The following is a 24095-nucleotide window of genomic DNA, read 5'->3' as shown; positions in this document are numbered from 1 at the left end:
CATAGTTAACATGAAAACCTTATTTAATACCTTACCTTTCAAATGCTTTAACTGTGCTTTCGTCTTTTCTTTATCCTTAATAAAAGGTTAAAAGGATTTTAATGGTGTGTTTGCCATGGGATTACGCAGGCTGAGGCCTGCGTGTATCAAACCCTGAACCTTGTTTAACACTGTTTGATGTTGGACAGTGACAGGGTTATGGTAACACCTTTGACTTTTTGGGCCCACATATTCCATCTTAATTAACAAACACTACTACTTTAGACACCTACGTTCAAAATTTAAGCAGCACTGAGATCCTCAAAGCCTCCACTTAGCTGTTGCCTAACCCTGTAATTATCTTCATTTACTCAATGCCTAAAGTTTTGCTGCAAAAGTCCCCTAACTGCTTATGTTTCTGCTTCTAGACATGCACACTGCTACCTCACTTGAGGTGCCTCGTTGCCTCTCAAGTCTGAGTCCCAGCCAGATCCTCAAACCAGGTGAACATAGGCATTGCTGCGCTTCTTTCTCCTGTAGGACTTCATCTGGTAGGTGGGTTCTGAGCATGCCAAAATCCACACAAAACAGCGGAGGGAGAAAGGAGGATTTCCCTCATAACTAGGCTAGGAGGGATTCAATTTTTATTGGTGAAAATTAATAAATGTCGATTTCACCAAACACCCACAAACTAACGAAAAAATGTTGCCATTGATAATCAAAATTGACAGATAGACAAAGTAAGAAAAATGCTACCTGAGAACTTATTACAGTTTGATTTAAGGATATTTACTTGGTATATTTTTACATGTGATGTTGACAATGTGTATTATAACATTTTGTTTAGCTTTAACTTTTTGAAAGTCAGTATCTACTGTCATTAAATAATCATTGTATGATCCCCTCCACCATAATTTCCTGTGAAACTGTGAAAATTAAAAAAGATAAACATTGTGGTGATGGGGCAGAGCTTAAAACCCCTGATTTCGCAAAACTCTGAAATCATAAATCAATAAAAATTGGGGGAGAGCTTAAAAATAAACATCAATAATATTGCTCAAAATTACTTTTTTTTTAAGAAATCAATTCTACCAACTCGACTCATAACTTGTAACCCAGGGGTAACGACACATATGAGAGATGAGGGATTCTATGTTCCTAACTTCTTGTTTCTGGTTTTCACTGAGTGGCCAAAGCTCAGATCCACAAACAGACTAAGGCATTGCAATGTGTGGCAACACCTCATTTTAAGAGACCAAGACAGCCAGTGGATCCACAAGTCCTGATTAGGCACCCAAGCTCCCTATACAATGAATGGGAAGAGACAGGCACCTAAGAATGGGATCCACAAAAGCCATCATGCTAGGCAGGGAGATGCTTAAATTAGCCAAAGCCAGATGCTGATGAGAAGGATGTGTCTTAAGCCTGCCCCTCTCAGGGAGTTCAGCTCCTAAATCTGGGCTGGAGGTAGGCACCTAGCTTTTTTCAGATTTTCAGCTGTGAATCCTCTCTTGTCATTTTTTGCAAGACATGCCCGGGGAAGAAGAAGCAATGCTTTATATCTTTTAGCCCACTTGTTAGAACACTCACCTGGGACGTTAGAGACCCAGAGAGGGAATCTGAACCAGGGCATCTCACACCCCAGGTGAGCAATTGAGCTAAAGGTCCCCTGCTGTCCCCTGAGTGGAGTTGGGCTACTTCAGAGCACTTCTACGGGATCAGACCCTGTAGGTGACATAGGCTAAGAATTGCCACTATGAATGACAATGAATAAACACTGGGCCAGGGACAAGATCATGAGGATGACTCTAAAGCCTAGTGTTTTGAGCATTCACCTAGGATGCAGAAGAGCTAAGTTAATGTTTCTGTTTATTATTTATACATAGTGGAGCAGCTTCAACATCAAAGACAAAGAGAAAGCCCTACACTAGACCATCTCATAATCCAATGATTCGGGCTCTCTTTTGTAGTGTGGAAGACCCAACTTCACAGATCTTCTCCAAATAAGGTGCGGGGGCAACTGTTGGGTTTTCTATAGCACATTGTGGCCAACAGACTTGGGTTAGGTCAAAACTTTATGTAAGCGGGGGAATGGTCCTGCTACTATGAGGAACTTTCCTGGCTTCTGCACTACCCCGGTGAAGTGGGCTAGCGAAAGGATTTGAGTCCTGCTCCCACTTCCTTTACCCAGAGGCCTCCCTGCCCTTGAGGATTCCCTTTCCATTCTCCTGTCTGGCAAAGCCTTCGTAACCCCAACAAGGCTGGGCCCAGGATTCCTGGGGGGCTCAACCCACAACCCTGCTGTGGTCACCCAGGACAGGGGATTGGGTGCCCCAACTCCCGGGTACTCTCTTTGCACTGCGCATCTCCCTAACCCACTGATCACATCATACAGTTTAAAGCAAATACAAGTTATTTAATTAACAATTTTAAAAAAAGAATAAGGAAAAATGGTAAAGGTTAAAGGAAAACACATCACCCCGCTCTGTGCCAGGGACCATCACAAACAGTGTCTCTGGACATAAGAGCACTTCACAGTCTGTTTCTTGCAGGTCCCAGGCCTCCTTCTCAGGACCGGCTGTGCTGCAGGGACTCTGCGGGTCCGACAGTTGCTCTGGTGGTGGCCACACTCTCTCAGGCTCTTGGTGGCAGGACCCTTCTCCCCAGTGTCACCCGTGCTCTGTCAGGGCTATGATCCCCCTCCAAGTCTGGCCAGCAGAGCCTCTTGGCTGAGGCATCTCCCTGTGCTGGGCCCACTGCCCAGGGTCCCGTCGCTCTCCCCAGCTGCTCAGCGCACCCAGCTCCAGACTGCTCCAGCCCCAGCTCCACACTGCCTCAGTACAGCTGCTGCTGTTGCTCTGCTTTCAGCTCTCTGGGCTGCTTCTCTGGTCTCCCTGGCTCCAGTTGCTACAGCTCTGCTCCCAGGGCAGGTCTGCTCTCCAGGCTGCTTCTGTGACTCTCTCTCAGCTCTCACCTGCTTCCTGGGCTGCTTGTCTGGCCCCTCTGGCTCTGGTTGCTGTAGATCTCCTCCCAGGGCAGGTCTGCCCTCTCTGGGCTGTGCTCTGGCTTTTTGGGTTCCAGCTCTGCTCCCAGCAGCTTAGCTTGGGCTCCTACTCTCACCTTAGCTCGGCTCCACTCTGTCTGACCTAGGCAATTTCAGCTCACATGGAGGACAGGACCCACCCTGGTCTTCTGTCTCTTTGATTAGCCTGCCTGCCCCTGTCAATCAGGCTGACCTGGAGCATTGGCCTCTCACTATTGTTCCTGGGGAGTGTCAGTCTCAGGGTCCTGATTTACCATCAATCTCTCCCCTTTTAGTGCTGGGAGCTAGCAACTAAAACACCCCCACTGAATGTTAGTAAGGGGATAACAGTCCCCTTACGTCCCCTCCTGCTAAAATTCTGCCAGAGCCACAATATTCACACCAATACATCCAGGGCCCATAAAAACAAGGTATATCCACATCATATTATATTAAAAACACATTAACAATCATCAAAAGAACATTTAACATAGTTAACACTCCACATCTACTTCTAAATACTATACATAACAATATTAATTAAAACACTACATAGAACCAATAACATCATTATCTCTAAGTCTAACAGTAAGTACACCTTTATTAGCCCTTTGGGACCTTCTTAAGACTGCTGGTTCATTACCCATATTTTCTGTTTCCCTATCCTTGGGTAATACTGGGTCAGTTTGAGGAATCTGGCCATTCTCGTTAGGGTTTGGGTTTACCTCATTGGTTTCAGTCTCCTCAGGAAATCCTGCACTATGCCTTCTATGAGCCCTGGTCAGATTTAGTCATGTTCAAATAAGTGCCTTGTCTCCATACACTTCTATAAGGAGTTCAAATAACTTTTCCACATCTTTCTTGTCTGCCACTGCCATGAACTTTACAGTGGCCTTGGCCTGGCCCTTGAGGTGCTCCTCTATGAAGTCCACATGATCTTCTTCAGGTACTCTTAGTACACGCAGAGCCGCCTTCACAGACTTGACCCACTCCTCTACCGTAATTTCTCTTGGTCTAGTTGGGAAGCCACCAAACTCCGTGACCTTCTGCTCCCGTGGGACATAAATAGTAGGAGGTTTCTTAGCTTCTGCTGTCTGTTGATCTATTACTCCCTTGGCCAGCGATAAGACTTCTCTCTGTTCAGTTCTAGATTGTTGTAATGCCTCCGCTTGGTCTGATAATTTGCGCTGAAGTTCAGCAAACTGGGTTGGTAGTTCTTCAATTCCAGCCATGGTAGAGTGCTCAACTAGGCCTGGACAGTGCTACTAGAACTCAACCAGTAAACCAATGGGGTGGACCCTGTGGATAGGATCCTGTTTGTGATGCCAATTATGTAAGCGGGGGAATGGTCCCGCTATTGTGGGAAACTTTCCTGGCTTCTGCACTACCCCGGTGAAGCGAGCTAGTGAAAGGATCTGAGTCCTCGCTCCCACTTCCTTTACCCAGAGGCCTCCCTGCCCTTGAGGACTCCCTTTCCACTCTCTTGTCTGGCAGAGTCCTTGTAAACCCAACAAAGCTGGGCCCAGGATTCCTGGGTGGCTCAATCCCTAACCCTGCTGTGGTCACCCAGGACAAGGGATAGGGTGTCCCCACTCTCAGGTACTCTCTATGCAGTGCGCACCTCTCTGACCCATTGATCACATCATACAATTTAAAGCAAATACAAGTTATTTAAATAACAATTAATTTTAAAAAAAGAAGAAAGAAAAATGGGTAAGTTTAAAAGAAAACACATCACCCCACTCTGTGGCAGGGACCATCACAAAAAGTGTCTCTGGACATCAAGGCACTTCACAGTCTGTTCTTTTTAGGTCTCTGACTTTCTTCTTAGGTCCTGGCTGTGCTGCAGGGATGCTGTGGGTCAGGCAGTTGCTCTAGTGGTGGCCACACTCTCTCAGGCTCTGAGTGACAGGACCTTCTCCCCAGTGTCATCCCTGCACTGTCAGGGTTATGATCCCCCTCCAAGTCTGGCCAGCAGAGCCTCTTGGCTGAGGCGTCTCCCTGTGCTGGGCCCACTGCCCAGGATCCCCCTTGCTCTCCCCAGCTGCTCAGTGCACCCAGCTCCAGACTGCTCCAGCCCCAGCTCTACACTGCCTCAGTACAGCTGTTGCTGCTGCTCTGCTTTCCGTTCTCTGGGCTGCTTCTCTGGCCTCCTTGGCTCCAGTTGCTACAGCTCTACTCCCAGGGCAGGTCTGCTCTGAAGACTGTTTCTGTGTCTCTCTCTCAGCTCTCACCTGCTTCCTGGGCTGCTTGTCTGGCCCCTCTGGCTCTGGTTGCTGTAGCTCTCCTCCCAGCGCAGGTCTGCTCTCTCTGGGCTGTGCTCTGGCTTTTTGGGTTGCAGTTCCGGTTCCCAGCAGCTTAGCTTGGGCCCCTACTCTTGCCTTAGCTCAGCCCCACTCTGTCTGACCCAGGCAATTTCAGCTCACATGGAGACCGGACCCGCTCTGGCCTTCTGTCCCTTTGATTAGCCTGCCTGCCCTGTCAATCAGGCTGACCTGGAGCATTGGCCTCTCTCCATTGTTCCTGGGGACTGTCAATCTCAGGGTCCTGATTTACTATCGATCCCTCCCCTTTTAGTGCTGGGAGCTAGCAATTAAAATACCCCAACTGAATGTTAGCAAGGGGATAACAGTCCCCTTACATTTATTTATTTGAAAGCTAGAAGCCAGTGGGCTGGGCATTCACTCAGGCCAGGACTTTATAAAGCTGTGCACAAGCGACCAGGGAGCTTAGCGAACAGGAGCAGCTAACAGGGAGTTTTGCAAGGGAGTTCTCCAGGTGAAGGAGGAGCACATACAGCATCTGTGGGGTAAGTGGCTGTCTGCAGTATGTGTGTGTGTGTTTGGGGGTTACTTGCTGTGTGCTGAGCTTGTGTTTGTCAGTCTGTTTGGTTTGGTTGTTTGAAGGACCGTGTGCTGTAGCTGGCAGTTGGAGGTGGAGCTACCAGGAAGGTTTGAAAGCTAGAAGCCTCTGGTAATTGGCTGAGCCTTAACCAGTGGGCGGGGCATTCACTCAGGCCAGGGCTTTATAAAGCTGTGCACAAGCGACCAGGGAGCTTAGCAAACAGGAGCTGCTAACAGGGAGTTTTGCAAGGGAGTTTGGAAGGGGAATAAGAAGGGAGTGGGGGTCCCTTGTCGGTCTCATCTGTGACCCATTGGTCCCCTGAACCTAGAAAATGAGCCACATCCAAAACCTTTCTGTTTACAGCAGAGCGGACAGGGAGCTGCAGACGGGAATTTGAGAGAGTTTGACAGAGGGAGGCTTACAATGGTGAGGAGGACCCACAACACCTGTGCCAGCACTGCTTCTGTCTCCTCCACCTGCGCCTGTAGCCAGACAGAGCACCAAAGCATGGATGCTTTTACCCAGATTCTGGTGTGAGCTTGCAAAGACTGTAATATGCAATTTCCACTTCCTGATATCCAGGCTGGGGATGGCATCCAATGTGAAAGGTGCCTACTGGTGGAATCTCTCAGGCAGCAGGTGGGAGAGCTACAGGAGGAGGTGGCTAGGCTGAGGAACATCCATATCCATGAGCAATTCTTGGACAGTATCCATGTGGAGACAGCTGACGTAGCTGTCCCAGTTGACAGAACACCAGTGGAGGAGATGCCTCAGGGTGTATCGGACACACCAGTGGAGGAGGAGGCTCAGGGTGGACACAGCCAGATGGTTACTTCTAGCAGCAGGCAGTGCTCCACCCCTGCTGCAAACCCTCCTGCTGTGGTAAAAGATAACTGTTATGCTCTTCTTGATACAGGAGAGAAGGAATCACCCCCAACAGTTAAGGAGGGGAAGCCTTGTACCCCTAAGGCTGGGAGGTCTGCTGCCACCACTGATAAGAAACATAGGGTAGTGGTGGCTGGAGACTCTCTGCTGAGGGGGATGGAGACACCCATCTGTCGCCCTGACGGTTCATCCTAGGAGGTATGCTGCCTGCCAGGGGCCCGTATCCGAGATGTTACAGAGGCATTGTCGAGGATTATCCGGCCTTCTGACTACTACCCCATGCTACTCATCCATGTGGGCACAACTGATACTGCGAGGTGTGACACTGAGCAGATCAAGAGTGACTACAGGGCTCTGGGAGTACGGGTTAAGGAGTTTGGAGCGCAGGTGGTATTCTCTTCGATTCTTCCTGTTGAAGGTAGGGGTCCAGGCAGAGACAGATGCATCGTGGAGGTGAATGCCTGGCTGCGAAGATGGTGTCGCCAGGAGGGCTTTGGCTTCCTCGACCACGGGATGCTATTCGAGGAAGGACTGCTAGGCACAGATGGTGTTCACCTTTCGAAGAGGGGAAAGGCCTTATTTGCGCACAGACTGGCTAACCTAGTAAGGAGGGCTTTAAACTAGGTTCGACGGGGACAGGTGAGCGAACCCCACAAGTAAGTGGGGAACAAGACCTGGGAGATGGATTGGAAACAGGAGGGAGCACGGGCTATAATGGCAGTGAGGAAGGAGGGTCAGGGAAAACCTGGGAGGCAAGATCAAACCAGTATCTTAGATGCCTATATACAAATGCAAGAAGTATGGGTAATAAGCAGGAAGAACTGGAAGTGCTAATAAATAAATACAACTATGACATTGTTGGCATTACTGAAACTTGGTGGGATAATACACAAGACTGGAATGTTGGTGTGGATGGGTATAGTTTGCTCAGGAAGGATAGACAGGGGAAAAAGGGAGGAGGTGTTGCCTTATATATTAAAAATGTACACACTTGGACTGAGGTGGAGATGGACATAGGAGATGGAAGTGTTGAGAGTCTCTGGGTTAGGCTAAAAGGGGTAAAGAACAAGGGTGGTGTCGTGCTGGGAGTCTATTACAGGCCACCTAATAAGGTGGAAGAGATGGATGAGGCTTTTTTCAAACAACTAACAAAATCATCCAAAGCCCAAGATTTGGTGGTGATGGGGGACTTCAACTATCCAGATATATGTTGGGAAAATAACACTGCGGGGCACAGACTCTCCAATAAGTTCCTGGACTGCATTGCAGACAACTTTTTATTTCAGAAAGTTGAAAAAGTTACTAGGGGGGAACCTGTTCTAGACTTGATTTTAACAAATAGGGAGGAACTTGTTGAGATTTTGAAAGTAGAAGGAAGTTTGGGTGAAAGTGATCATGAAATCATAGAGTTTGCAATTCTAAGGAAGGGTAGAAGGGAGTACAGCAGAATAGAGACAATGGATTTCAGGAAGGCAGATTTTGGTAAGCTCAGAGAGCTGATAGGTAAGGTCCCATGGGAATCAAGACTAAGGGGAAAAACAACTGAGGAGAATTGGCAGTTTTTCAAAGGAACACTATTAAGGGCCCAAAAGCAAGCTATTCCGATGGTTAGGAAAGATAGAAAATGTGGCAAAAGACCACCTTGGCTTAACCACGAGATCTTGCGTGACCTACAAAATAAAAAGGCGTCATATAGAAAATGGAAACTAGGTCAGATTACAAAGGATGAATATAGGCAAATAACACAGGAATGCAGAGGCAAGATTAGGAAGACAAAGTCACAAAATGAACTCAAACTAGCTATGGGAATAAAGGGAAACAAGAAGACTTTTTATCAATACATTAGAAGCAAGAGGAAGACCAAGGACAGGGTAGGCCCACTGCTCAGTGAGGAGGAGGAAACAGTAACGGGAGACTTGGAAATGTCAGAGATGCTGAATGACTTCTTTGTTTCGGTCTTCACTGAGCAGTCTGAAGGAATGTCTAATATAGGGAATGCTTACGGGAAGAGGGTAGGTTTAGAAGATAAAATAAAAAAAGAGCAAGTAAAAAATCACTTAGAAAAGTTAGATGCCTGCAAATCACCAGGGCCTGATGAAATGCATCCTAGAATACTCAAGGAGTTAATAGAAGAGGTATCTGAGCCTCTAGCTATTATCTTTGGGAAATCATGGGAGACGGGGGAGATTCCAAAAGACTGGAAGGGGGCAAATATAGTGCCTATCTATAAAAAGGGAAATAAAAACAACCCAGGAAACTACAGACCAGTTAGTTTAACTTCTGTGCCAGGGAAGATAATGGAGCAGGTAATTAAAGAAATCATCTGCAAACACTTGGAAGGTGGTAGGGTGATAGGGAATAGCCAGCATGGATTTGTAAAGAACAAATCGTGTCAAACTAATCTGATAGCTTTCTTTGATAGGATAACGAGCCTTGTGGATAAGGGAGAAGCAGTGGATGTGATATACCTAGACTTTAGTAAGGCATTTAATACGGTCTCGCATGATATTCTTATAGATAAACTAGGAAAGTACAATTTAGATGGGACTACTATAAGGTGGGTGCATAACTGGCTGGATAACCGTACTCAGAGAGTAGTTGTTAATGGCTCCCAATCCTGCTGGAAAGGTATAACAAGTGGGGTTCCGCAGGGGTCTGTTTTGGGACCGGTTCTGTTCAATATCTTCATCAATGATTTAGATGTTGGCATAGAAAGTACGCTTATTAAGTTTGCGGACTATACCAAACTGGGAGGGATTGCAACTGCTTTGGAGGACAGGGTCAAAATTCAAAATGATCTGGACAAATTGGAGAAATGATCTGAGGTAAACAGGATGAAGTTCAATAAAGATAAATGCAAAGTGCTCCACTTAGGGAGGAACAATCAGTTTCACACATACAGAATGGGAAGAGACTGTCTAGGAAGGAGTATGGCAGAAAGAGATCTAGGGGTCATAGTAGACCACAAGCTTAATATGAGTCAACAGTGTGATACTGTTGCAAAAAAAGCAAACGTGATTCTGGGATGTATTAACAGGTGTGTTGTAAACAAGACATGAGAAGTCATTCTTCCGCTTTACTCTGCGCTGGTCAGGCCTCAGCTGGAGTATTGTGTCCAGTTCTGGGCACCGCATTTCAAGAAAGATGTGGAGAAATTGGAGAGGGTCCAGAGAAGAGCAATGAGAATGATTAAAGGTCTTGAGAACACGACCTATGAAGGAAGGCTGAAGGAATTGGGTTTGTTTAGTTTGGAAAAGAGAAGACTGAGAGGGGACATGATAGCAGTTTTCAGGTATCTAAAAGGGTGTCATCAGGAGGAGGGAGAAAACTTGTTCACCTTAGCCTCCAATGATAGAACAAGAAGCAATGGGCTTAAACTGCAGCAAGAGGGATTTAGATTGGACATTAGGAAAAAGTTCCTAACTGTCAGGGTAGTTAAACACTGGAATAGATTGCCTAGGGAAGTTGTGGAATCTCCATCTCTGGAGATATTTAAGAGTAGGTTAGATAAATGTCTATTAGGGATGGTCTAGACAATATTTGGTCCTGCCATGAGGGCAGGGGACTGGACTCGATGACCTCTCGAGGTCCCTTCCAGTCCTAGAGTCTATGAATCTATGAATCTATGAGTCTATTTGAACCAAAAGCATTTCTTGAGATTAACAGCCATTATTAAAGCAGTAGATAGTAACAGATAGGCAGAAAAAGGTTAGGACAAGTTAACTCTCTGAGGAAGCTGAGTCAGGAACTGTGGGTTGAGAATTGGCCCTGGGCCATGGGAGAGGGAATCTCAGAGAACGGGGCCCAGGAGCATTTGTGAGGTGGAGGGTTGTGAAAGGGGAGGAAGGGGATTAGGGGCTGAGAGTTTTGTTTGGGGGTCTGAGCTGTATGAGGCAAAGGGAAAGAGACAACCGGGGACTAGAGTAAGAACATTCAGGAGGTGGTGGATGTGGCAGAGGCTGGAGTCAAAGGGCCTGAATCTCCTCTCCCTGAAACCAGACACACACCACTGTAACACCATGGACTTACCTTGAGATGAATGACTGGGAAATCAGCTCTATTGACTCCAGTGGAGTTACTCCTGATTTACACCAGGATGAGTGAGAGGGAAATCAGTTGACTGTATTGAATTATTTCTAACTTTTCTTACTGTTGTTACATTTGGGTGCTATTTATTGTGCACGGCAAGAGATCAAACCGGGGCTCAGATCCTCACACCAGGGACTCCAAAGCTCAGTAGAATTCAGTCCACCTACTCGCCCTTGGGGGAAATAAAGTGGCAGCGTTATCAACCACAGTGTTTAGTTCTCAGTTAGGCATCAGCCTGTGAAGTGGTTGGAGTCACTCCAAACAGATTGCACTGTGAATGTGCATGGTGAAAGGAGGAGCTGGTTGAAAGCTGTTTCTGAATCGCAGCCCCATGGCTGCTGAAAGGAGAATGTTCTGGATAAGAAACCTAGGCTGGAGAACTTCCTATCAGAGGAATATCATCTCCTTTTATGGCTGCCTGGCTCAGTCTTACTTCTATTTCCTGCTGGGCATTTCAGAGAATGTCTTGTTGGCCATGATGTCCTGAGATCAATATGTGGCCATATGTTACCCACTGAACTATAGTGCCATCATGAATAGAAAGTTCTGTGTATGGTTGGTGAAGGGATCATGGATGTGGGGATTCTTCTCCATCTTGGTCCCTACCATGATCAAACTTGAATTGCCCTGTTGTGGCCCCAACTTCATCAACCATTTCTTCTGCTACCATGCCCACTTTTTATACCTCACCTGTGCAATCATCCAGCTGGTGCAATTCATCGACTTCATCATCTCGCTGTCTCTGTTGCTAGGATCCCTGCTGCTGAGGGTCATCTCCTACTTGTATATTATCTGCACCATCATCCTTATCCCATCTACGAAGTGCAGGGAGAAAGCTTTCTCCACCTGTGTGTCTCATTTCACTGTGGTTACCACTGGGTACAGCACCTCCATCTTCATCTACATCAGGTCCTCACAAGTCCCCTCTTTGTGGGTTTGTCCCCTGTCTGGTACTGAGAGAAAACCAGATGTGGTTTTGTCCAGTATCACGGACTAGGGAGGCATGCAAGGTCACACTAGTGGATGGAGACACAGCTTTCCCAGAAGTACCAGAATGTCCGATATTCTGGGAATGCATCAGTGGCCAACCTAGTTGAGAGCAGAGTTGGGCAACATTTTTCCAAGCCATTGGCAGATTGTTTAACTCAGCTAAAAACATAGCAACATCTGTCAATGGGAGGGAAATGATTGAGATACACCCAGAAAATCATGGCAGGTTATCCGCACCACATGCTGGAGAGGAAAGCGAACCCCCACAAGGTCCCTGCCAATCTGACCGGGGGGGAAATTTCTTCCTGACCAACACATGATGATCAGTTAGACGCTGCTCAGGTTGGCAAGAACCAGCCAGCCAACCACCCAAGAGAGAGAGATAATGGCTCAGTGCCACCTCAGAGCCCTGGCACATCCCACCCAATGTTTCAGAGATTAAAAAAAAAATCCCAGAATACACTGGGTAAGGGAGAAGAATCCCTTCCTGGTAAGACATACGCTGCAAGTGTAACATAGGGTTGCTGAACCCTGCCTTCCAGCCCCGTCATACAATCTCACTCAGACATGTGTCCAGCTCTCTCTTAAAATGAATTTGGTCACTTGCCCCCCACAACTTCTATTTGGAGGCTGCTCCAGAACCTCGCCCCACTGGTTGATAGAAACCTCCTGGTAAATTCTAGCCAGTCTCCCCATCACTCACACGACCAAATGTACATGTAAGCCAGGCTAATACAATCTGGCTCTTTGTCCCCCTTTAATGGCTAGGCCATGAATGGTGGTTTATAAGACAGTGGGCCCAGTCACCAGCTGGTGGCAATGGACATACAGCTCCATCAGAAGCAGTAGCTCAGTTGCACAGATACTGCAAATTGCTTTACGTCCACCAAAGTCAATGGAATTACACGGATGTGTTGAGGATCTACCCCAAATGTCTTCTCTCACCTACCCAAGTGTTGCACCAGTCTGACTCCTCAGGTTCTAATGAAGCCACTCTTGATTTATGCATACAAGCAAGACAACTCCAATCATTGTTTTCAGTGGCCATGGAACACGTGCTAGTGGCCAAGCAGTGTACCAGGTATTGTTTTCGCACAGAATGAAACTCTGATTCCTTTTGTGCACACAATTTACACCAATTTAACTCCATAACTGGACCAGCTTTTCTACTGGTGAAAGTCACCCCAGCAGCAGTGATATCAGGGGAGTTAATCTGGATTTGCATTGGTGCAACTGAGATCAGAATGAGACCTGGTTGTGTGCAAGCTGTTTTGTCATGGAAATCATGGACATTAATGAACAAATACTACAAAAGCAAGCTTTTATTAGAGAAAAACAGAAAATTAATTCTTGGTGAATTACTTACACCCAGTCAGTCTCCTCAGGGCAGCTTTCATCTCCTTGTTCCTCATGCTGTAGATAATTGGATTCATGAGTGGTGGCAATACAGAATAAAGAACAGCCATCACAAGATTCAGAGCAGATGGGGAGTTGGAGGTGGGTTTTAGATAGGCAAATACACCAGTGCAAACAAGCAAGGAAACCACAGTGAGGTGAGGAAGGCAGATGGAGAAGGCTTTATGCCGGCGCTGCTCAGAGGGGATTCTCAACACTGATTTGAAGATCTGAACATACGACACAGTGATAAAAATAAAGCAGCCTAAGACTAAACATATACTAAAGACAATAAGCCCAACTTCTCTCATATATGAGTCAGAGCAGATGAGTTTGAGTAGCTGGGGGATCTCACAGAAGAACTGATCCACCGTGTTGCCTCCACAGAAGCTCGATGCAAATGTGTTCCCCGTGTGTAGCATAGAGTATAGAATCCCACTGATCCAGGCACCAACTGCCATTTGGACACAAGCTCTGCTGTTCATCATTGTCTCATAGTGCAGTGGTTGGCAGATGGCAACATATCGATCATACACCATGACAATAAGAAGGGAATAATCTGCTACCAGCAAGAAGAGGAGGAAAAAGACTTGAGTAACACATCCAGCATAGGAAATGGACTTGATGTTCATGAGGGAATTGGCCATGGATTTGGGGATGGTGACAGAGACGGAGCCAAGATCTACGATGGACAGATTCATCAGGAAGAAGTACATAGGGGTGTGAAGGTTGTGGTCGAAGACTATAACCATGAAGATGAGAAGATTCCTCACCAGGGCTTTCAGGTAAATCACTAGAAACACCACGAAGTGCAAAATCTGCAGCTTCCGAATTTCAGAGAATCTCAGGAGAAGGAACACAGTCACAGTGGTTTGGTTGGACATTTTCTTTCTCAGGATGGAGAAAACAGCCCCAGTGACTCCAGTGAAGTAACTCCTGGTTTACACTGGGGTGAGAGAAAGTAGAATCAGCTCAATGGACTCCAGTGGAGTTACTCCTAATTTACACCAGGGTGATGGAGAGAAGAATTAGGAACAATTGCTTTCAAGGTATTTGTATACCTCTGTCACCCAGAGGTGGGCGAACTCTGGATAACAGTTTATAAATGTTACTGCCCTCTGTGTACTAAGGTGAATAGGGGGACTGCCTGGCCAGATTCTGCTGCCGGGGCACTGCTGTGAATGTGGGTAATTTCACTGCATGCCATGGAATTACTCCCACTTTATACTGCTCTAACCTGGAGCAGCATCTCACACGGAGGTGACCCAACCCAGTCATTATTACATGGTAAACTTGAGTTAGGAATACAGCCCAGGAGCTCTGATGCTCCATCCCCTGTTCTAGACAGATTTCCACGCTTGGTGTGAGAGACAGACAGTCCAGTTCCCTTCTGCTTCTCTAACCACTCAACTAAACTCTTTCCCAGAGCTTGGAAGAGAACCCAGGAGTCCTGACTCCGAATTCGCCCCCCTGTACTAACCCAGTAAATCCAAAACCCATCCTGGAGCTGAAAATACAGGCCATAAGTTCTGGCTCTACCCACTGGGCTCAACTCCCTCCCAGAGCTGGGAACACAAGTGACGTGTCATGACTCCCAGTCCCCTCCTCTAACGACTGCATCAGACTGTATCTCATCCTCTGTCCCAAAGATTCTCCATTGCCATCAGGAATGACTGCTGCGAGGGACAATGGAGAGTCATTGGGCTAACGAATTCAAATGAGAATGATTCTCCAGAGTGGTACTTGGGGCCCTCACCTGTTGTCTGGAAGATTTTAAGTCCCTGCTCCAGTGACTAATTATTCATAAAAAGTGGAACAGCTTCAACAGGAGAGACTGAGACAGTCTCATTTCAGAACAGGCCAAAGCCTAGCACAGGGGTCGGCAGCCTTTCAGAAACGCTGTGCTGAGTCTTCATTTATTCACTCTAATTTAAGGTTTCGCATGCCAGTAATTCATTTTAACGTTTTTAGAAGGTCTCTTTCTATAAGTCTATAATATATAAGTAAACTATTGTATGTAAAATAAATAAGATTTTCAAATTTTTTAAGAAGCTTCATTTAAAATTAAATTAAAATGCAGAGCTCCCTGGACCAGTGGCCAGGACCCAGGCACTCTGAATGCCACTGAAAATCAGTTTACGTGCCACCTTTGTCATGCATGCCATAGGTTGCCTACCCCATGCCAAGTGGCTCAGGTACCCTCCTGTAAAGGGAGAATTCAAACCCCTTCTTCTCATCAGTCAGAGGGAAGGATTGAACCTGAGTTTCTCACAAGCCAGCAGAGTGCCCTAACCACTCAGCTTCAAGTTATGAGGGGTGCCTCTCCCACAGTCCTTATGAAAGACAGAAGTAGAACACCCATATCTGGTTCCTCTCCTCTACACACTCGACTGAATTTCCACCCAGAGCCACACATAAAGCTCAGGAGGCCTGGCTCTCATCCCTGCTTCTTTTACCCACTAGCTCCTAATCCCTTTCCAGGGCTGGGGATAGAACCCAAGAGTCCTGGCTCCTAGTCACCATTACTCTTTGCCACTTGACTCAACTGTCCTTGCAGCCTTCTAATAGACAGAAGTAACAAAAACTGAGAACTAGACACAAATTGATTGACAGATAGATAGATAGATTGATAGATAGATAGATCAACAAACTAATAGGGAGACACAATTAAGAAAAGACCAGATACAGAGTATGTGAGAGAAACACAGAACTAACAGCAACTAACAGATAGATAGAGAAGTAAAAACAAATTAATTGAGAGAGAAAAGTACAAAGAGACAGACAGACAGTAATTACAACAAACTAATTTATACAGAGAGAAAAGTATCAATGAGCTGACAGTGTTTATCACAATTTTTGGACTACTTTAATGTAAACTCCTTAATCCATTCTAAAAAACTGTCTGTCAATTTCATCAGTTTCCCCACTCCCAATAGAAGGAAACTGAGGCACAGATATTCTGCCCTCTCTTTCTGAAGGTAAATTCTTTGGACTGCCTCAGTTTCCCATGCCAAAATTGAGCTAAGAGTGAAGCTATGAAAAAACAATCTGTTGTCACTTACAATTTCATCCTTAGAGTGCCACTGTGTAACTCCCAAATATATTTAATTGCAAGAGCAAACTTATAATGCCGGTCAATGTAGAGTCCTCCCAGACTGAGATGTCTTTTCTCCTCCAGCCACACGCTGCAATTGGTATCCCCCTCTTTCTGTAGCCCCATACACACTACTCTAGCCACCAATCTCTCTATCTAATGCTCTTATCACTGTACTGTGAGAGGCCGTTCCCCGACTGTACTGAGGCTGAGCTGCTGGAAATACACTGAGATCTGTGCTGTCTGCAGTTGAGCTGTGTGTCAAAAAGGCTGGTGCTGCAGGAAGGTGATTTATCCATGTCAGTTTTCTAAGGGCCTGTGAGACTCACTGCTTGGAGCCCTCAACAGCCCAGAGGCAACAATTAATTTCTCTTGCCCTCTACTTCCCCGAAGAGTTTCCAGAAACTAAAATAATCACAATTGCAATGAGGCAGCAGGGTCTAGAGGAAAGATTGTGAGGCAAACACTGCGGGCACAAAGGACTGTACTCCAGATGTCTGTCATCAATTTGTCACCCTGCTGCTGACTTGCTGTGTTACCTTGGGAAAGTCCTTCCCTGGGGCTGTCTTTTCCCTCCCACCCTTTGCCTGTCCCTGGGGTGGAGGCTGTGTCTTACCTAATATAATGAGCCTCTCATATCAGGTTCAACGATCAGACAATTAATTAATTAATTAATTAATTATAAGCTATGGTCCAAGGTGTCCTGAGATCTGATCCCAACTATTCCTCTGACTCTGTTCAGTCCCTTCACCACTCCATTCCTCAGTTGTCATCCCTACAATGAGGATAAGAGTTATAACTTTAAGTAGCTGTAATAGTTGAAATAGTTACATCTACCAGTGTGATATATGCCATCATGTACCAGCAATGCTCCTCTGACATATACATTGGCCAAACCAGACAGTCTCTGCGTAAAAGCATAAATGGACCTCAATCAGACGTCAAGAATTATAACACGCAGAGCACAGGGTTGCATCCCTGATACTCTTGGTTACTAGCCATTGATGGATTTTTCCTCTATGAACTTATCATGTCTAGCTAACCATCCATCCCTATACAAAGCCTTCCATCTACTGATCAATCAATCAAACTGAGGTTTTTCTACTGCCACACATTACCATGGTATCAGAGCACTTTCCACATAAAAACAGTTACCATATCAAAATCACACATGGTGTCTCTGGCTCTTCTCCTTTTCTTAGGGTGGAAAGTAAACATTCTTCCCCTGCTGCAGCCCCAAGGCCAGAGGAGCTCTCTGCCCCGACTACTGACCCAGGACTGGAAGAGCTATCAGCCTTCACCTGGCTATGGGGCTCAAGGTGTCAGCTGCTGCCCCTAGCGGCAGGGCTGTTTTTCTATAATGGATCCTTGGCTTTAACGAACAAATGGCTTGGATCCCCATGGGCTGGTTACAGCGAGGATGTACTGTATTTTGTTGGTTAGTTGATTTGTTTCTTTGTTCCAGATGTTTTTGGTGGGTGGGGATTTGGAAGGGCGAGGTATATTTGATTGGAGGGGAGTATCCATTTGATGTCATCAAGTATTGAGTACTACCAGATCAGGCCCCAGACGGAGCATGCGCCTCTTTTCCCCTGGTTCGTGGATCGCTAGCAGACATAGGGGCCTCCCTGACTGGACTTAGGCATCTCTCTCTGAGCTAGCACACACTCCTCTCCTTGGCATCTCCCATTGGCTAGCTCAGGCATCTCCCCTCTTCGCGTGCTGGATTTTTTGACTCCCATTCTAAAATATCTGTCTCTCTATATCTATTTTATAGGGAGCCCAGGGACCTGACTCAGGCTGTGTGTGACCCTGTTTGTCCCAGTGATTTTCTAGGTGCCTAAAAGTTAGATGTTGCTGCATTGCGGGTCACCATGCCTGGGTTAATACGTTTTGGACACCTATATCCTTTAGAAAAACCTACTAGGCACCTAAACACCTTTCATATCTAGGCCTTAAGGGATGAAGTGCAAGTGTCTATACTGGGCAGTGATACCCTGGTATGAAGCTGTGAGTTGATAGACTTATGATCTTCGATATCCACCAGAGATCATAGAATCACAGAAATGCTGGGCTAGGAGGGACTGAAAGGAGAATTAGGTGCCTGGCTCTTTGAAAATCCCTTTTTAAATTGCTGGAAAAAAATAATCTTCCTCTTTGAAGAACATGCCCATATCTCTGCTGTTTCCACGGCTGGTGCCAGCCCAGCTGATAGAGAAAAGTGAACTCTGTCTTTTGTAGGTAGCTTATAGAATCACAGAACCATAGAAATGTGGGGCTGAAAAGGACCCCGAGAAGTTGAGGCAGGACCTAGTAAACTTAGGCCAGTCCTGACAGGTGCTTGTCCAAACTCTTCTTCAAAAACATCCAGTGGTGGGGATTCCAAATCCTCCCTTGGCATCCTATTCCAGAGTTTAACTGTTCTTAGAGTTAGTAAACTTTTCCTAATCTCTAACCTAAATCTCCTTGCTGCAGATTCAGCCCATTACTTCTTGTCCTATCTTCAATGGACATGGAGGACAATTGATGACCATCCTCTTTATAATAGCCCATAACACATTTGAAGACTGTTATCAGATCCCCACTCAGACTTCTTTTCTCTTCCCAGTACAGCAACTGCCATTGAGGATATGGTCAAAGAGCAGCAACATCCCTTGTGCCATATGCTAAACCATATGATGGGACACAAATACAATAAGGCTCAGAACTTCAAATCTATCATATTCCCCAAGCAGCTTTGAAAATTCCCTTCAGTGAGACTGGACGTCCAATTCACCTTGGCAGCTTTTACCAAGGCCCGTGCTGGATTCTCCATCCCTTGATATCTTCCGATCAAGACTGAATGCTCTTCTGGAACATGCATTCATGAAAAATTAGTTATTGTGCTCAAGACGGGGTTAACTCGCTTGTGATCTATAGGAGGTCAAAAGACTCAGATTGAGTGAGCTAATGGTCCCTTCTGGCCTTAAATGCTATGAATATTCTCCAAAAATTTCCATTGATGGGACCTAGGATTCAGAGTTCTCTTGGGACCTTTAAAATTCTAGACTAAAGCCTGTTTTCCATCTTTCATTAATTTGGTCCTTAACTGATAGCCCTTGAGAACTAAATCCTTCTTTTCACCTATAAAGCAAGTACACTTCTCCAAGGCATTGTGTCTGACACATAACCTGGAAATGTCACATCTAGGGACAGGACAGGAGGTTGGTCTAAGATCAGAGATGCGATTTTCTAAGAGTCCTGAGGAGTTAAACACAAGTTCCCTAGGACTCCTTTAGCTCCATTAGGCCCTACTCCAGAAAGGATCCACAATGTTAACTGTTGAACAATATACCCACCACTAGTTTCTCTGGGACAGAATGCAGGAGATCTGGTTTGTTGGAACATATTCCTGATAGAGGAGGTATTAAAGAAGCAGCTCAGAAGCTGTTCAGGAGGGGTGAGCATGGTGATCGACGGAGCTGGCAATTCATTTGGTTATAAACTGGATAATCCCTTTTTCATGTGGCTTGTCCCGTCTGGTACTGAGACAAAACCAGATGTAGTTTTGTCCAGTTTCATAAATGAGGGACATATGCAAGATCACACTGGCGGAAGGGGTCAAATAGGCACGGGCAGGGCCACAGCTTTCCCAGAAGTACCAGAATGTCTGGTATGATGTTGCATCCCATAATGATTTATAGAAATATGCTTATGAGTGTAAATATGACATGACTGGAATATGTCTTATGCTAGATGTGCCAGGTAACATATCTCTGCAAAGGTTATGATCTACTGGATATATTCATCCTAATTACATGCATGTATCATTTTTGTATTTGAAGTTATGAGTGTGGCTATGTACTTCTTTTATTTTAAGTAGCCTCAGTGAAGCAGTTGGTCACCTTCTTGAGAAAAGACTATTCTCAGTAACAGCCCTATCAAGAAACACTTCAGTTAACAATGAACTCTGAGAGATGCCAATCCACATCTGAGCTTTCCTGGGACTGTGGCATTGGCTGGTAAAGTTCTGAGTCATGCATGGACATGTGACTTGCCCATGTGACTCCAAAACTTCGTCTTGCAGCATGGATTTAAGCCAGACAAAGACCATGCATCTTCGATCTCCAGGGTGCAGAGGGACTAGGAATGGGCATCTCTGAGATGATCCAGGAATAAACCTGCCCCTCCTCTCACTAAGGAGTCCCTCCCCTCTTTGGTCTCACTCCTGCTGCTGTTCTGCTGTAGCTTGGTAGGCAACATCAGCCTCTGATTAGTGCAGGAATAAGGTCCCCTGAAGTTCTCAGGCCACTTGCCTGTCTGTGAGGGTCACCATCTAATCAAGGCTGGCACCTGGGGGACTCAACCAGAGCCATCTAGGGCCCAAAGTACGAGCTTCTACAGCTTGAACTGAACAGCCAGGCTGCCTGACAGTCACTGGAACAGCCTCCTATCCTCTAGGTGTGGCACAGAGGGGCCTCATAACACACACTGCCCATGAGTGCGACACTGCACAGCTGCAGGGGTCAAGGGCTCCATCTGAGCTAGAGTCACTTCCCTCAGCCAGGAGGAAAAGGTGTCACAGATATTTGTACTAATGCAATGCTATGGACTCTACTGGAGTTTATTCTCTGTGTGGCCCCTTCTCCTCTCCCCCGTCCCTGCACATCCATAAAGTCACAGAGTCGCAGAGTTCAAGGCCAGAAGAGACAAGCAGATCATCCAGTCTGACCTGCTCTATGCCATCACCACCCGGCACCCACAGACCAAACCCAACAACTGAAATTAGACCAAAGTGTCACAGCCCTCAGGAGACTAAATGGTTCTGTGCTACTGGCAGACAAGAGAAGAGACCGAGGGGCACCAGTGCCCAAAGCACCCACAATGGCAGAGAAATGATTGAGAGACACCCAGAAAATCCTGGCAACTGACAATCACCACATGCTGCAGAGGAAAGCAACCCCCACCCCTCAAGGTCCTTGCTAATCTGAATACGAGAGAAATTCCTTCCTGACCCCCATATGGTGATCAGTTGGACCCTGAGCAAGTGGGTAAGAACCAGGCAGCCAAGCAACCGAGAGAGAGAGAGAATGTCTCAGTGCCACCTCAGAGCCCTGGCACAGCCCAACCAATGTCCCATTTCTAGCTAGGGCTGCCCTGAATGCTTCAGTGATTAAAAAAGAAAACAAACCTCCCAGAATACACTGGAGGAGGAAGAATCCTGTCCTGACCCCTGCCAGTGGCCAGACGGAATCCCTAAGAACGAGCTTTTAGGGACTTAAGACATACACCACAAGTGACCCACAGGGTTGCTGAGCCCTGCCCTCTAGCATCACAAGCAGCCCAGTCATACAACCCCACTCAGTCATACAATCCCACTCTGAAATGCGTCCAAGTCGCTCTTAAAAGTAATTCAGTCATTTGCCCTGCACAACTGCTATTGGGCGGCTGCTCCAGAAGTTCATCCCACTGGTGGTAGAAACCTCTCCATAATTTCTAGCCAGTCTTTCCATCTCTCACACACCCAAATGTGCATGTGAGCCAGGCTAACACAGTCTGGCTTCTAGTCCCTCTCTAGTGGTTAGGCCACAAATGGTAGTTTAAGACAATGGACCCAGTCCCCAGCTGGTGGCAATGGATACACAGCTCCATTGGAGGCAGTATCTTAGATCCACAGATGCTGCAAATTGATTTAGTGCCACCAAAGTCAATGGAACTACACTGATGTGCTGAGTATCAACCCCAAATGTTTTCTTAGCTACTCCATTCTTACCCTAGTCTGACTCCTTTGGGTCCAATAAAGCCACCCCTGATTTATACACACAAGCAAGACAACTCCAATCATTGTTTTCACTGGCCATGGGATGGATGCAAGTGACCAAGCAGTATAACAGGTATTCTTTTGGCATGAAACGAAAGTCTTTTTCCACTCACGCACATACTTTACACCCATTTAACTCTACAAATGGGCCAGATTTTCTGCTGGTGTAAATCACCCCAGCAGCAGTGACATCAGCGGAGTTAATCTGGATTTGCATTGGTGCAACTGAGATCAGAATCAGACCTGGTTGTGTGCAAACTGTTTGGTCATGGAAATAAACTACATAAATGAACAAATACAACATAAGTAAACCTTTATTAGATAAAGACAAAAAATTAATTCTTTGTGAATTGCCTACACCCAGTCAGTCTCTTCAGGGCAACTTTCATCTCCTTGTTCCTCATGCTGTAGATAATTGGATTCATGATTGGTGGCAATACAGAATAAAGAATAGCCATCACAAGATCGAGAGCAGATGGGGAGCTGGAGGTGGGTTTTAGGTAGGCAAAGACTCCAGTACAAACAAACAAGGAGACCACAGTGAGGTGAGGAAGGCAGGTGGATAGGGCCTTATGTCGACCCTGTTCAGAGGGGATTCTCAACACTGATTTGAAGATCTGAACATACGACACAATGATAAAAATAAAGCAGCCTAATACTAAACATATACTAAAGGCAATAACCCCAACTTCACTCATATATGAGTCAGAGCAGGTGAGCTTGAGTAGCTGGGGGATCTCACAGAAAAACTGATCCACCATGTTGCCTTCACAGAAGGTCAATGCAAATGTGTTCCCGGTGTGTAGCACAGAGTTGAGAATCCCACTGATCCAGGCACCAGCTGCCATCTGGACACAAGCTCTGCTGTTCATCATTGTCTCATAGTGCAGTGGTTGGCAGATGGCAACATATCGGTCATATGCCATGACGGTTAGAAGGGCAACATCCTCTCCCAGCAAGAAGATGAGAAAAAAGACTTGAGTAACACATCCAGCATAGGAAATGGACGTGGTGTTCATGAGGGAGTTGACCATGGATTTGGGGATGGTGACAGAGATGAAGCCAAGGTCTACAATGGACAGATTCATCAGGAAGATGTACATGGGAGTGTGAAGGTAGTTGTCAAGGGCTACAACCACAATGACAAGAAGATTACCCACCAGGGATGCCAGATAAATCACTAGAAACACCACAAAGTGCAAAATCTGCAGCTCCCGAACTTCAGAGAATCCCAGGAGAAAGAACTCACTCACGGTGGTTCGGTTGGACATTTTCTTTCTCAGGACATGTCTCAGGATGTCTGCAGAGGGAAGGACAAGACCAAGGGCCAGGATTAGATCAGTAAAATAACCCTCCTTTTGTGAAATCCATCTTAATTTCCTTGAGTCAGACCTCTAGCTTGTGAAGATTGGTGTAATACGGGAATGAGGATGGGGAAAACAGCCCCACTGAATCCAATGGAGTTACTCCTGATTTACACTGGGGTGAGAGAAAGTAGAATGAGCTCAATGGACTCCAGTGCAGTTACTCCTAATTTACACCAGGGTGACGGAGAGGAGAAATAGGAGCAATTGCTTTCGAGGTGTTTGTTAGTTCTGTCACTCAGAGGTGGGCGAACTCTGGATAACAGTGTTGCTATCCTCAGTTTACAGAGGGAAATATGGGGTCTGCCTGGCCAGATTCTGCTGTCAGGGGCATTGCTTCGAATGTGTGGTAATGTCACTGCATGCCATGGAATTATTCCCACTTTATACTGCTTTAAACTGGAGCAGCATCTCACATGGAGGTGACCCATCCCAGTCATAATTACATGGTAAACCTGAGTTAGTAATACAGCCCAGGAGCTCTGGTTCCCCATCTCTTGCTCTAGCCACATTTCCACACTCACTGTGAGAGAAAGACATTCCAGCTCCCCTCCTGCTTCTCTGACCTTTCATCTAAACTCCCTCCCAGAGCTTGGAAGAGAACCCAGGAGTCCTGACTCCCAGTTTGCCTCC

The 24095-nt window shown here is 46.2% G+C and overlaps 2 protein-coding genes across 2 annotated transcripts; both read right to left on the bottom strand.

The window, feature by feature from the left end:
• Window positions 1-13167: 13167 nt before the first annotated feature.
• On the bottom strand, window positions 13168-14088 carry LOC127032566 (olfactory receptor 14A16-like). The gene has a single exon (XM_050919863.1). It carries the CDS (start codon window positions 14086-14088, stop codon window positions 13168-13170), a length of 921 nt encoding a protein of 306 aa, XP_050775820.1.
• Window positions 14089-22433: 8345 nt separating this feature from the next.
• On the bottom strand, window positions 22434-23369 carry LOC127032532 (olfactory receptor 14A16-like). Its single transcript, XM_050919836.1, has one exon. It carries the CDS (start codon window positions 23367-23369, stop codon window positions 22434-22436), a length of 936 nt encoding a protein of 311 aa, XP_050775793.1.
• Between the last annotated feature and the right edge of the window lie 726 nt (window positions 23370-24095).

This window comes from Gopherus flavomarginatus, chromosome 12 (assembly GCF_025201925.1).
Source record: "Gopherus flavomarginatus isolate rGopFla2 chromosome 12, rGopFla2.mat.asm, whole genome shotgun sequence".
NCBI lineage: Eukaryota > Metazoa > Chordata > Testudines > Testudinidae > Gopherus > Gopherus flavomarginatus.
This window is presented reverse-complemented; position numbering and strand designations above follow the sequence as displayed.

What these genes read in the sequence shown, in the direction of transcription:
- LOC127032566 (XM_050919863.1), bottom strand. Translation starts at nt 14,088, where the DNA reads ATGTCCAACCAAACCACTGTGACTGTGTTCCTTCTCCTGAGATTCTCT.
- LOC127032532 (XM_050919836.1), bottom strand. Translation starts at nt 23,369, where the DNA reads ATGTCCAACCGAACCACCGTGAGTGAGTTCTTTCTCCTGGGATTCTCT.